This window comes from Haemaphysalis longicornis, unplaced genomic scaffold, assembly GCF_048455015.1.
Source record: "Haemaphysalis longicornis isolate Haplotype H1 unplaced genomic scaffold, Haemaphysalis longicornis Haplotype H1 scaffold_4, whole genome shotgun sequence".
In the NCBI taxonomy this organism is placed as follows: domain Eukaryota; kingdom Metazoa; phylum Arthropoda; class Arachnida; order Ixodida; family Ixodidae; genus Haemaphysalis; species Haemaphysalis longicornis.
In genome coordinates this window covers 75,042,941-75,057,154 of record NW_027526361.1, presented here as the reverse complement: position 1 = coordinate 75,057,154, position 14,214 = coordinate 75,042,941, and the positions used below count along the sequence as shown (strand labels likewise).

General features: G+C 49.1%; 1 protein-coding gene across 1 annotated transcript; it reads left to right on the top strand.

The window, feature by feature from the left end:
- The first annotated feature begins 6,105 nt into the window (after nt 1-6,105).
- Nucleotides 6,106-13,203, top strand: LOC144178935 (corepressor interacting with RBPJ 1-like). The gene is made up of 5 exons (XM_077707091.1): nt 6,106-6,284; nt 6,940-7,031; nt 8,598-8,674; nt 9,208-9,280; nt 12,954-13,203. The coding sequence occupies exons 1-5, from the start codon at nt 6,213-6,215 to the stop codon at nt 13,186-13,188; spliced, it is 549 nt and encodes a 182-aa protein (XP_077563217.1). The 5' UTR covers nt 6,106-6,212; the 3' UTR covers nt 13,189-13,203.
- The last annotated feature ends 1,011 nt before the right edge of the window (nt 13,204-14,214 follow it).

The window sequence follows — 14,214 nt, the reverse complement described above, 5'->3', positions numbered from 1 at the left end:
TCTGCCCTACACTGAAGGTGCGGGGAGTTTCTTTGTGCAGCTGAGTCACCCAGGCTTGGATCACATGATGGAGCGTGTTTATGCTGCTGACTACTGCGCCGGACGACGGGTCGTCTGCATCTGGCGAGCCTGCTGAAGCGGAGTGGTGCAGCCTGGCCGAGGGAGTTGGCAGTCTCTACTTTGCGGCCACGGGCCATCACGGATGCACCGCCACCTTAGCAACGCTTGCTTGGGCTGGCTGGTGCGATTCTTCACGGATCTACCTGCCTGCAGACATCAGCGGGTGATGACCGCGCCTGCTGGAACATTGCCAGCGGTGGCATTGGACAAGCGGAAGCCGGCGTAAGGAACGCTATGCAGTGACTAACGATTTAATCGACGAACGAACTTTCCATCGCCTCTAGTCCTGTAGTCAGCTCTCGCCGGCGTACGCAAGAAATTTAGGAGGGAGGGATGTGGGGATCGCGACTTTCACGCGAACCCCTTTCTGGCTAGCTTCCCATCGCGGCTGGCGTTGCACAATGCGCCTCGCTCGCGCGACGGGAACCATACGAGAGGGCGCCAGCGACCGGAGTCTTCGTTGTCGCCAGGGTGGAGGCGTTCACCCTTTTCCGCTCTGCCTTACCTGAGAACCAGTTCTTCCTCGGCACTAGCGCCACCAAATGGCGAGGTCTGGTGGGTTGTCGCATGACGAGAGGACGCTCTCTTGTCTTGGGGATGCGGTGGCGCGCGGACGTTTCGGCGGCCAGTTCGGACCTGGGAAACGCGCCACAATGGGACGTGTCCGGGCGAGCTGGGAGACTGCAACCGCGCTCGCACGCGCAGCGCTCCGCTGCTCCGGTATGCCATCGGTGATTCAAACCATCTCGATCTCTAGCGTTGTTTAATGCCACGCTCCCAGTGTTACCGTTATTGCCTACGACTAGTCTGTATGCAGTATATTTGATTTGCACTTTGCAATAAATGCTGCCATATGGTGTTTTGCCCTCTCCGCCTCCTGCCTTTGTCTGCCTCCGCAAACAACGGACCCGTACGCAGCCGGTGCTCGCAAGGCATGTTTGCTGAGCGCGGATGGCTGCGGGGTGGGAAATAACTAGTGTGTGAAATGTAGAATCCTACTATATATATATATATATATATATATATATATATATATATATATATATATATATATATATATATATATATATATATATATATATATATATATATATATATATATATATGTGTGTGTATGTGTATATGTATATATGTATATGTATATGTATATATATGTATATGTGTATGTATATATATATATATAACACCACGTCCGATTCTCAAGACGCCATGTTTGTTCTCCCCAGGACGGATTCCCCGCTTCTTCCTTCACTTCCACTCGGCGGCTGTCCTCCTCGGTTTGGTAGTGGATTGGCCGGTGACCTACGTCTCAGCTTTTTGCTTGATGTTTTACGTCTCTACACTCGGCCACACTGCAAAGTGGTGCACCACCGATCTGTTTGCGTGGGCCCCTGGCTCTGTCTCGACAGACCCACGAAAGGCTAAAGAGTCCGTTGCAGGTCTCTTCCCGTTGGTTATGTCTCGTGGTTCGGTTCTCTTTCTTTCTGGCCAGTGCTAGAGCAAAGCTTGTTTCCATTGAGGAATTCTTCACTGCATATTTCAGAAAGATCCTCTCCTTCGTTTCTAAGCGGCGTGTTCTGCTGTCAATGCTGTCCGTTTGTTTGAAGGTATTCCTCCCTCTCATGGTCATTTGGTTCTCGTTTTCATTTATGCGTAAGTCCGTCTTTTGTCCACGTGCTTGCCTTCAAGTTTTTTGTTGTCGGTATCGGTAATTGTCGCAAAAGCATCCTTGTCTGTAGCAGGTGTATCCTTGTGGTCGTCGTGCTTTTCATCTTTCGTTCGGGAGTTTGATGCTACCTCGCCGCTGGCTTCGGCCTCATCATTTTTAGCTGAAACGATGTCCTGATCCTCAGTGGATTCTTCATAAACGTTTGTGAATGAGTTTCCGAAGATGTTCGTATCGGTCGTCTTTTTGCCTTCTGGTCGGCACAAGATTCTCTTCCTGGGGTAGTTCATGTTACCCATCGTGGTAAGCGGAATGTGGTCTTTCACCGGCACCTTGGAGTTGTTGCAGGGCTCCATTCCAAGGCTCACGTTATCTTTGTTCAAGGATGTGGGCGTCGTGATGTCTGAAAAGTGATAATACCCGTCCTCACTTCGTTCTCTCGGCGGGGTAGGTGTGAGCGCCACCACATGCGGCTGCTGCTCCGCCAGACGTCTTGATAGCAACCGGGAGAGCGAAGAACGGTGAATGGTGCTCCTCACATTCATGTCGTCGAGCTGCTGAGCCGTGTCCTGGGGATGCTGCGCAAGGACCTCGTCGCCAACGCAGCTGTTGACCGACGGGGGACGGTGGCATTCCTGCAACTACAACTACAACTACAACTACAACTACAACTACCTTCGTGCCATCCTGCGGCTGGCACTGCGGCGTAGCTGTCTTACGGTGGGCTTGTTGAAAGACAGCTGCCGCCTTCGTGCCATCCTGCGGCTGGCACTGCGGCGTAGCTGTCTTACGGTGGGCTTGTTGAAAGACAGCTGCCGCCTTCGTGCCATCCTGCGGCTGGCACTGCGGCGTAGCTGTCTTACGGTGGGCTTGTTGAAAGACAGCTGCCGCCTTCGTGCCATCCTGCGGCTGGCACTGCGGCGTAGCTGTCTTACGGTGGGCTTGTTGAAAGACAGCTGCCGCCTTCGTGCCATCCTGCGGCTGGCACTGCGGCGTAGCTGTCTTACGGTGGGCTTGTTGAAAGACAGCTGCCGCCTTCGTGCCATCCTGCGGCTGGCACTGCGGCGTAGCTGTCTTACGGTGGGCTTGTTGAAAGACAGCTGCCGCCTTCGTGCCATCCTGCGGCTGGCACTGCGGCGCAGCTGTCTTACGGTGGGCTTGTTGAAAGACAGCTGCCGCCTTCGTGCCATCCTGCGGCTGGCACTGCGGCGTAGCTGTCTTACGGTGGGCTTGTTGAAAGACAGCTGCCGCCTTCGTGCCATCCTGCGGCTGGCACTGCGGCGTAGCTGTCTTACGGTGGGCTTGTTGAAAGACAGCTGCCGCCTTCGTGCCATCCTGCGGCTGGCACTGCGGCGTAGCTGTCTTACGGTGGGCTTGTTGAAAGACAGCTGCCGCCTTCGTGCCATCCTGCGGCTGGCACTGCGGCGTAGCTGTCTTACGGTGGGCTTGTTGAAAGACAGCTGCCGCCTTCGTGCCATCCTGCGGCTGGCACTGCGGCGTAGCTGTCTTACGGTGGGCTTGTTAAAAGACAGCTGCCGCCTTCGTGCCATCCTGCGGCTGGCACTGCGGCGTAGCTGTCTTACGGTGGGCTTGTTGAAAGACAGCTGCCGCCTTCGTGCCATCCTGCGGCTGGCACTGCGGCGTAGCTGTCTTACGGTGGGCTTGTTGAAAGACAGCTGCCGCCTTCGTGCCATCCTGCGGCTGGCACTGCGGCGTAGCTGTCTTACGGTGGGCTTGTTGAAAGACAGCTGCCGCCTTCGTGCCATCCTGCGGCTGGCACTGCGGCGTAGCTGTCTTACGGTGGGCTTGTTGAAAGACAGCTGCCGCCTTCGTGCCATCCTGCGGCTGGCACTGCGGCGTAGCTGTCTTACGGTGGGCTTGTTGAAAGACAGCTGCCGCCTTCGTGCCATCCTGCGGCTGGCACTGCGGCGTAGCTGTCTTACGGTGGGCTTGTTGAAAGACAGCTGCCGCCTTCGTGCCATCCTGCGGCTGGCACTGCGGCGTAGCTGTCTTACGGTGGGCTTGTTGAAAGACAGCTGCCGCCTTCGTGCCATCCTGCGGCTGGCACTGCGGCGTAGCTGTCTTACGGTGGGCTTGTTGAAAGACAGCTGCCGCCTTCGTGCCATCCTGTGGCTGGCACTGCGGCGTAGCTGTCTTACGGTGGGCTTGTTGAAAGACAGCTGCCGCCTTCGTGCCATGCTGCGGCTGGCACTGCGGCGTAGCTGTCTTACGGTGGGCTTGTTGAAAGACAGCTGCCGCCTTCGTGCCACCCTGCGGCTGGCACTGCGGCGTAGCTGTCTTACGATGGGCTTGTTGAAAGACAGCTGCCGCCTTCGTGCCATCCTGCGGCTGGCACTGCGGCGTAGCTGTCTTCCGAAGCATAATCGGTTCGCGCTTCATGAGCTGCGCTTTTTTTTCTCGACTATTGTGTTTCTATTTGCTTTCGTGTTTGTGTTCCTATTCTTGCCACTGTTAAGCCAGGTTTCCCGTTGTAAATTTGATGTGCATAATAAAAACAACTACACAGAGGGACCTGGTGATTTGTTTCTGAATTGTTTTGCAAGTCCCGTAATTGCTTCGCAAAATTGATGCATTTTGTTTATTGTGCCTCGCGGTCCGATTTCTGTTTTATAGATGCATTGTACAGGAAATTATTTAACGAGTGCGCATTAAATAAATGAGTACCGTTAAATAAATTCCTCCTAAAGGGCATGTATAAAGCAGAAATCGGGCAGCGAGGCATCCCATAAAATAGGCATTGGTCATAAAGACTGGCCACAAAGCCAAAAATGTGCATGAGAATTCAGGGGGTGCAGCCATAGACATTATCATGGCAACATACTTTGCCAAGATTTGTTCAATATTGGCCTTCCAGAGCTTGGCCATTTGTTGGCTTGTCAACTTTCCCAAGCGCCAGCCAATAATGGCGGCTGAAGTATTGCCAAGCTCGGACACATTGGCCAGGGCCGTACCCAGAAATTTTTTTCGGGGGGTGTTTTGAATTTTGGGAAGGGGGTAATTTGGCTGAAAGCAACAGTAAGTATTGTTTACGTGCTGCCTGGAACAGATTTCGGGAAGGGGTTCGAACCCCCAAACCCCCCTCTGGGTACGGCCCTGCATTGGCCACTGATGATTTGCCGTGCTTGGGCTTGGCAATTTCTGCTGCTTGGGAACGTCTTGTACACATTGAGGTTCGTATGTCTTCTAGTAATCTCAGTAAAGATGGCTTATCAACATCTCACGAAGCTCAAGACGTCGCAGATCTTGCACAGGTGTCCTGTAGATATCTCTCTTAAGACATCTTTGAGACATAAAAAATAGACGTCTCATAGCTAACTCGCTTAGCGCAAGATGTCTAAGACCTTGCGAGACCATGGTAGACATCTATAAGACGTTTTGTGTTCATTGGGGAAGCCTGGCGCGCCGTACGAGGCGCCCGCTCACGTACGCTCGGTATTCTTTCTTGATCTTTTTTTTTTTTGAGAGCTCCTTACGAGGCGCCAGCCCACGCGCGAGCCTGGACGACGCCGGGTGCTCCTCATGAGGCGCACGCTACGTGCGCTCAGATGGGCTGAGTTTTCTGGTAACTACCGATGGCGCAATTTTAAACAGCTTTGCTGTTAAACGGACGACTTTCATTTGCAGCAGCGAGTGTGTGCGCGAAAAGACAGGTTGTCGGTGTCTTAGCAGCGATGAAATTATAGTAACGTAGTGACGTTGAATGTCAGGTAGATGGCTAAACCATCACTTCGATGTGATAAAGGATATGCTCCTGATGGGATTGCTTCTGCGATATGGAGGGGATACCTAATGCACTAAAAACGAAAGACGGCAGCATTTACGTACACACAGAATCACAATATTCCCCTTACCCAATCCTACCGCCACTTATGGTAAAGGAGGCTGGCCCATGGATTTATACACCCCCCTAACATGTCCCCCAACGCCCCCCCCCCCCAAAAAAAAAGATTCCATGACCACGAGTACCCTCAGCCGACCCCCAACACCTCCCCGCCGCCCCACAGGATGATTTCGACACCCCCGAAATTGAAATTCCGGATAAACCCCTGGGCTGGCCAACTTCAGAGAGGCAGTGCAACGAGGGCTGGTTGAACTCCTCCTGGAGCTCCGGACAGGAGTGGTGATGGACGGCCGCCCAAAAAAGCGGTTCTCTCAAGAATAAAGTTAATGCCTTCTTCAACGCTGAGCCGGAGCCGGGGAAGTTTTAGCTTCCACCATCATCATCGTCAAGAGGCAAGCGCGAATGTCCAACTCTCGCTCTATGCAGTTTACACTTTGCTGCTGTAGTATTCGTCTAGCTGTATGTGCACTCCTCCTCCCCCTCTCAACATTAATGGCGTCGTATGAGCGTGGATAGACGACAAGTGCTACGTTGTGTTTTAGATAATCGCAGAAGGCCCTCATCATGGGAAACGGATACAACAACTACATGTGCAAAAAGCCGTTTCATCCGGCCTCGCGGGACAACATCAAGCGGGTAAGCAACAGCCGCTGTGTTTAGTCGTGAAGCTGCAGTCCCGCGCTGCTCAGGTGTTTTTGCGCCTAGCGCAGCATATTCCCTTCAACGGAAGTCTGACTGTTGAGCAGCAGAAGCCGTGGAACATTTACTTCCTTTGTTTTGCTTGGGGTCGTCTTGCAGTAACATGCAGTGTGACCGTGCAGCTTGACGCAATCGATCCCTAATCACCGGCGCGCACATCCTACGTGCGCATTGAACTACCCCGCATATAACCTCCATCTAGCATAAACTAGCGCAAGTTTCTTCGTCTAACGGGCGTTCTGTCCGCAGTTTTTGTGAAGTAAACTGGTTTTGATAACTTCTCGTTGCTTATTTGAGCAAGCGATCGTTCTTTTAGTAGAAAAATTACGCGCTTTTCGACGTACGAGGCAATAATAACGATGAAGGTATCACGTCTCAACTGCGAGCAGTTTTCTTTTGCTTCGTTAAACCCTTTCCTAGCCACTAAGTTACCGCGGTCGTGCCGTAACTTCGCTGATTGGTAGTGTAATGCTCATATCGCGCTTTAACGAGTCTGTTGGACGTGTTCGTAGCATTGGCTCCCTCTACGCGACATCGATGCTGCTTATTCTGTATACGTTCGTGACGGGGTTTGTTTGTTCATTTTTCCCAGACATGGATGGCTGAACAGAGGACCGAGAACGAAAAGAAGAAGCAGGAAGAGCTCAAATTGCAGTATGAAAAAGAACAAGATCTTTATAACAGGTAACCATCACTAGACATATGACAAGCAGACCGAGCAGCATTGTATTGCGTTCCTTGAGCTAGTGCCTGTGTTGGCGCTTTTCCGACAGTAGTAGCACTAGTTGGATCTAAACACTGTTCTCCGAAAAAGATGGCTTGTGTATATGGAAGTGTCGCATATATTTGCAATTGGGTTGCCCTAATTAAAAAACATTACGTTCTCGTACAACAGGCAGCACAATGCTACCTTTGAGAGGCATATGGCTATTATGTGAGAGCAAGGTATGCCTTGACAAATAGCAGTGAGGTGTGAATACCAGTACGTATGAGTTTGGCCCCAATTTTTGCCTTTGAAAGCAACATTATCAACTAGGTCACGCTAAAATACGCTGGAATTTTGTTAAGCCATATCTGGCAGGCAGGCAGAAGTAATTGTGTAGAAAATAGTGGCATAGCCTTGACATGGCTTTTTTTTTTACCATGCTCCAACCTAAATGCACATGCCAGTTAGGCGTTACTGTAACAGCAACCTACTAAAGGGGTTGAAATGGCTGTGGCTTGTTTCTGCTGGTGTCATAGCAGTCGTCCCATTTGAAAAAGAATACAACTGGTTTGATAATGTAAAAGCAAATGTTACATAAGTGCAAACGTTACATTTTGAATTTTCCCGCCTCGTCTCTGGGAGTGAGAAGTGCAAATTGACCTTGAGTATCCCCTTTCAATGTTGTGCTTCTTATTTTATTCCGTTGGGGAAGCGGGTTGGAGCGCTCACACTTAACACACTATTTGTTATCCCACAAGGCTATCTTTTGACTGAAGCAAATCTGTGTGTTGTGTTAATGGTCGATAGGACAAGCATAGCTACCAAAATCTGCTGGGCGATTTACGGTGGATGTCAATTCACTCGTACGGGGTGAGGACTGCGACGAGAAGGCGTTTTGCAGCAGAAAAGTGTGTTTAGTTTTGTGCCGGCATATTGCTAACATAAAGTGTCTAATTTTCTTCTCAGTGAACCCCTCATTCTTCAGCCAGTGTGTTTAAATACAGTTTTAATCGTATTTTTGGTAATGCATGTAGACAGTGAAATGATGTGTAGTTTGCACGTCATTGTATTGCTTAAAAAATCATAAATACTCTCATTTTATTTGTGGAAAGCGAAGAAGACTGGAAAGCCCCCGGGGGCACACAGCCTGAAGTATCATCATCAGTAGTGACTATTCCATTAGAGCAGGGGTCGGCAACCTGTGGCCTGCTGGGCAGTATTGTGCGGCCCCCAGCACTTCATCAGGACCTCCATGCCTCCCCCCGTCACTTCTTATCTGAAGGCCGACACGCCACCGTAAAGTTGAAACTCGGCACCATTTTCTATTACAGCTCCTATTACACAGCTTCCACAGCCGAGAAGTTTTCAGGGTTATCAAGTGCTGCATTCTGATTTGCATGCTAACAAATCCTTCCTACAGTTCTTGTCACGTTTTCCTTCTTGAAACTCGGGGTTTGCCTTCGATTAATTTCCGTGCCTGCTGTGCCCGCAATGCCTACAGGTAGGTTAAGTGACTCTTTCTTTCTCCTTTCATTTTGTTTCAGATCTCTTGTCAGCAAAGAGAGCAAGGAAAAGCTGTCACTGAACTTTATGTACGAGGCCCCACCGGGCGTCAAAAGAGGTGGGACTTGCCAAACCTGCCACTTCTTGCCACTTCTTTGCATTTTGTGGTTCTCAGCACTGTGTCGGCGGAAAAAAAATTAATGCTGTGCTGTTATAGAGAAATAGAATTCTGTAGTTCAACCTTTAGAAGACAACTCAACCTTCCATGTACTGTAAGCGTTACAGACGATATTGCAGCGAAACCTCGGTAAACAGTACCTGATGGGGACGCGAAGAGAGTACTTACTAACCGGCACTACGGTTTATCCAAATGCCTTCAGTTAAAGGGAAACCGAGTCGGAGAATCGGCTTAACTACGTTTAAAAAGAAATGCGGGTATGGTTTAATGAGATTCCACTGTTCTTGTCAGGTTCCCGTTGTCCCTTGCTTCATTCTGAACTGTCGATTTCAGCTTTTAAATATTGCCAGAAAAGAAAAAAAAACTTTTTATCTCCCAAGTACATGATTCAATTGAACTTGCAGCTTATATTGAAGGCTGGTTCTTTCTTCAGTTCAAGTTTTTAACACCTTCGTTGTTTTTTTTCCCCTCAGAACACCAGAAGGAGGATGAGGAACCGGAGTTCAGGTTCGAGTGGCAACGCAAGTACAACGCACCGAGAGAGGAGTGAGCGTGCTTTAGTATTTGAATTCTTGCATTTTTATAGTATTTCCCGGTATTTTGTCACTGCACCAGCCTTGTTAGTCTTTGGGTGTAGTGCCTTCAAGATAGCTGGCATTGCAAGCTTGTGGGCTCACTGAAGCTTCCGTATGCACTACAGGTGGTCACGGCCACACCTCTGTTACCGGAGGAGCTGTTTAGAGGGGCCATGCAGACAAAACACGTTTGGTTCGTTCAAAAGATTGCCTCGTTAGAACCATGCTGGAACCACTTTTAACTCACACTTTGCTCAAATAAGCTACATAATTAAGATAAAAGAGAATGACCATGCGACCCACAAGCTCATTTCCCACAACAGAACATGCGATGTCATATGCCCAGCTGTGCGATTGATTGGCTGGGGCTGGCAAAAGCAAACTCAAATTAGGCACGACTTATAAGCTTGCCGGAGGGGCTATTTGCGCTTACATGTAACATTCATTTTACAGCAGTAAGAATGGTGGGGTTAACAATGAAAGTTATAAAAATACACGTAAAAATAGAAGTGCCGATGCGCACTGCTGTTGGTACTGGGCGCACAATGCTTTTTTTTTAAACTGCACAGCTGCCCGCCGCTTTCGAGTTGTCTAACACGACACTGGCCGATTGGCGTAAGCAGCGTTGTCTTACGCGAACCTGCTTGTCGAGCATACCCGATATTTCACGAAATTATTACTGTATACCATAACAAAAACAAGCCAGGAGCAAATACGGTCATAAACAAAGCAACGGTGGACAATGGTCCGCGGCTGACTATGGTAGCGCCATCTGGGAGGACTGACGTCAAGCAAGGCTGCTGAGCCTAATGACGCACTGGATGTTCGTTTGAATACCCGCCCTCATGACTTCATGGCAGATGTCACGAAAACACACGATTTGGCGGGAGAGTTTAACCTAAATTGATTAATTTCTCGATGAATACGGCATCGTTTGCTGGTGGACAAGTGCTGGGGGCAATATAAAGCACAAAATCTTTCGAATAAAAGAAGCTTTTATTTTGTCTGCATGGCCCTTTTAAGCTTGAGCTCTGCCCGTGCGAATCGTTAGCTGAAAACTCCGCTCGGTGAAGTGTAGAGTGAGAAAATGCCAGGCCAAGAAGTGTGAGGGAAAGAGGCGACGAGGCAAGGAGCCCACGAACAAGTGTCAAAAGTGTGCGCTTTAAAAGTTAAAAGAAAAAAAACGTTTCCCATGGTCGGAATCGAATTTCTCGGTCTCTCGCGTTCTGAAACCAGCCTTTTATGAATGCGCTATCATCGCATTCGAGGCGTTCAGCATTTCCTTTGGGTTCGCAGCGTGTGCATTGGCTTTGGACTTTGTGGAAGTTTGGATTTTGGACCTTAGGAGGGTGGATTTCGGACATTGATTGAACTCGGTTTGCATAAACAAAAGCTTCGCTTTTTAACCATCTTTTTGTTAAGAAAGGGGCAGACCCTTAAAAAAGCCAAGTTAAAGCTTGTGAAGACGACGAGCAGCTCCGCTGTTTCCTCGGGCTTCGTATCTCAATTACAAAGGTGGCCAAATTTTTTTCACTTTTTGGGCTTGGCAAATAGAAACACACTTGAAATGTTGCGCTACCATCTGCTTTTCTGCTCACAAAAGTGCTTGTATGGGACAGGGAATGTTTTGTACAGTTAGGTGTAAGAAACACTAAACTGTGAAAACAGGTTGGCCTGTATCGGTACGTTTCAGTGCTCCACACAGCAGTGGAGTACGGGTGGATTTTTAGATATGCAGATAGGGAATATGGGTATTCTTCACTGCTGGAATAAACCGCCATTTTTGATAACAAGCAGTGAAAGTTAAGAGAAAAAAAATGTCTGCAAGTAAAAAGCAAGTGGGAAGAGAGCTAGTGCATGTTCTGAAAAGAACTTGATAAATCTTAAAAAATTATGCAGTTGCTAGGGCTGCATTTCTTTGCATTTCATAATGCCCTTGAATCTCAACTGGAGCCAGGCACAACTCTCTAGGACCAAGTATATACAGATTGCACTGTAGTTTCACTGAGCATAGCTGGAATGCGCAATTATCATGGGGCCCAGAGGTGGAGCTAAATCATACAGTAGCAGTTTTGCAACGAATCCTCGAAGCCTTGTGGTTCCTTTTCTTTTCTTTTTCTGTTTTTTAAGATTTGAATGAACTGCTGATCTTACAGAGGATTCCACTCTTCCATTCATTTGAGGCAGCACACATAGAAAGGGAGTTTTTTTTAATAATTTCCCTTCTGTGGGCTTTGTGCACCACCTGTGGTGTTTAAAAAGAAGCTGGGAGCCATAGATAAGCCGTTGTGGTGCTAGTGATGTGAAAACGGGTTGACGCGCATGTCCTTGAAAGTGCGTTCATCTTAAAATATCGTTACGCCGTATCAGCTGGTTGGTTTTAGAGAATTTTCAACGACTTCACGTCTCGGTACTTGCATGAAAGGACAGGCAAGCTCCTGTCAGTGCATCAACCCAATTCGCGTCACTCTGTCTTGCTGCTGCATTGTGGCACTGTGTGTAAACCCTGCGCGGTGGAAAATTGTTCGAAAATTTCAGAAACAAAGAACTGCAATCGGTCTATGTCATAAGCCAGCTTCACAGCGCTTGCCTGTAGCACACACCCGTCGTGTAGGCTGACTGCGCGGCCCCGTGCTGGATTTGTTTCGGCTGTAATTGCGCCCTTAAGTGCCTTCTCCTTTGAACACTGTCTGTGTATAAAGTAACTCCAGTGTGCACTGGCGAATAATGACAACGGTGAACTTTGGCCATAGTGGCGCCTGCAATGCAAAGCAGCCAGGGCGTCCGGCAGATGCTTAATCTGCTGGTGACTTTCAGTGGTGTACCTGCAGGTTCCACTTGTGGCAACAGTTTTGCCATGTGTCCGGGAACGCTTTGCCGACATAGCGAGCAAAAAGGACACTCACAGACGCTGTGTCCGCATATTTAATACCACAACTATTATCTCGCTTCCAGCCTTTTTTTCTGATGTCGACAAACAGCAGATGACTATTCTAAACTACTACTGGTTGGCTTGGGCTATGTCTCTGTCGTCCGGAAAGCTTGAGAAATGGGCATTGCCTGTCGTTATTTGAGCCCTCACATTGGTATCTTAATTGTCCCTGAAGAAGAAAGTGTATGACAAACTGCATCTTACCGGTACTCACCTTGGGGCAGAAACTTGGAGGCTAACTAAAAGGGTTCAACTTAATTTGAGGACGACTCAGCGAGTGAGGTAACAAGATGATTGGTGTAACATTGAGGAACAAGAAGAGAGCGGGGCGGGTCAGGAAAAAAACGCGTGTTAAGAGCATATTTGTAGAAAGTAGGAAGAAGAAATGGGCGTGGGCAGTGCATGTAATGCGAAGGCAAGATAACCGCTGGTCATTAAGGGTAACGGAGTGGATCCCTAGAGAAGGCAAGCATGGAGGGGGCGGCAGAAGGTTAGATGGGCAGATGAGATCAAGAAGTTTGCGGGGATCAATTGGTCGCAGTTAGCACAGGACCGGGATAATTGGAGATCCATGGGAAAGGCCTTTGCCCTGCAGTGGGTGTAGATAGGCTGATGATGATGGTGATTTGTATCTTCAACCCAGTCGATGATTGCAAACTATTTAGTATGTGTGGCGACAGCACGATAGTTACTTGGCCCCTGTGTTTTGCAGCTTTTCCAAGGACAACAAGGAGATCCGGGACCAGCCGTTTGGCATTCCCGTGCGCAATGTGCGCTGCATCAAATGCCACACCTGGGGCCACATCAACACGGACCGGGAGTGCCCCCTCTTCAACCAGGCGTCCACCTCCTCAGGTGAGGCACTGCTTCCTTCTTTCGACCTCACATGGATGCTTTGCCAGATGGTCTCTTTCTCTCTAGATATTGGCATTCGGAGACTGCTGTAAGATACTGTATCTGCACGATTCTAACGCGCTCCCGACTGTAATGCGCAGGTGCCTTTCCTCATGAAAATGTCAAAAAATCACTTAGATTGAAAGAATAAACAAAAAATATACATGGTTACCTTCCCCTTGCCTGGAAGAAATCAGTGGTGATACCAATTCCTAAATCTGGCAGGCCGAGTCGGACATTACAAGACCTCCAGCCGATATCCCTGGCGTCCAGCCTTTGTAAGGTCATGGAACGCAGGGCTCTAAGAAATCTAAAATGCTGCTTAGACAGGTATAGTGTCCTGTCTCCTATGCAAGTGTGTTTTCATCGAGGGCTTTGTGCGCAAGATATTCTCAGCAGGCTTTGCAACGATATTCTTGCGTATCCTAGCAGAGCACAGCTTTGAGTGGTTTTGGGGTAGACGTCAAAAAGGCATTTGTCTCCGTGCCCCACTCTGCCATACTTAACTGGCTCCAGGTCGTAGGCATAGGCAGAAACCTCTATCGCTTTGTAAAGGCCTTTCTTGCTAATGGAACTTCCTCAGTAATGGTTGGAGATGCCCAGGGTGACTGGCAGAGGAACCAAACCGGCATCCCTTAAGACGTTGTCATATCCCAGGCTTTGTCATGTCACATCTCCCATCCAGGTTTGCGTCAATGGCCCGTCGTAATTATGCCGTGTATGCAGACATAACGCTGTGGACCAATTCGGGGTCAGCTGGGGAGCAAGAAATGGTCCTGGAGACAGGTCTCAATGTCGTCCATGGATGCATCCATGAAAACCTCTCCAGAGAAAACGGAGTACACAGTCGTCATAAACACTCCACCACTCCAAGCTGACTCCGAACGCAACCTCATCTGCTTTCGTTTAGGGGACTCAGTCATTTGCCGGAAACAAACATTTCATACACTGGGCATGCTTATTGACAAAGATAGAGGAACTAAAAGCTAACTTCATAGCACGGTGCACGATTGCCATCAGGCCTTGCGCCTTATGCATCGCGTCTCCGCCCGTGGATGGGGAATAAAAGAGGTTGGGCT

What these genes read in the sequence shown, in the direction of transcription:
- LOC144178935 (XM_077707091.1), top strand. Translation starts at nt 6,213, where the DNA reads ATGGGAAACGGATACAACAACTACATGTGCAAAAAGCCGTTTCATCCG. An exon ending in CGCGGGACAACATCAAGCGG is followed by an intron (nt 6,285 to 6,939) that starts GTAAGCAACAGC and finishes CATTTTTCCCAG; the next exon opens with ACATGGATGGCTGAACAGAG. An exon ending in CCCACCGGGCGTCAAAAGAG is followed by an intron (nt 8,675 to 9,207) that starts GTGGGACTTGCC and finishes TTTTCCCCTCAG; the next exon opens with AACACCAGAAGGAGGATGAG.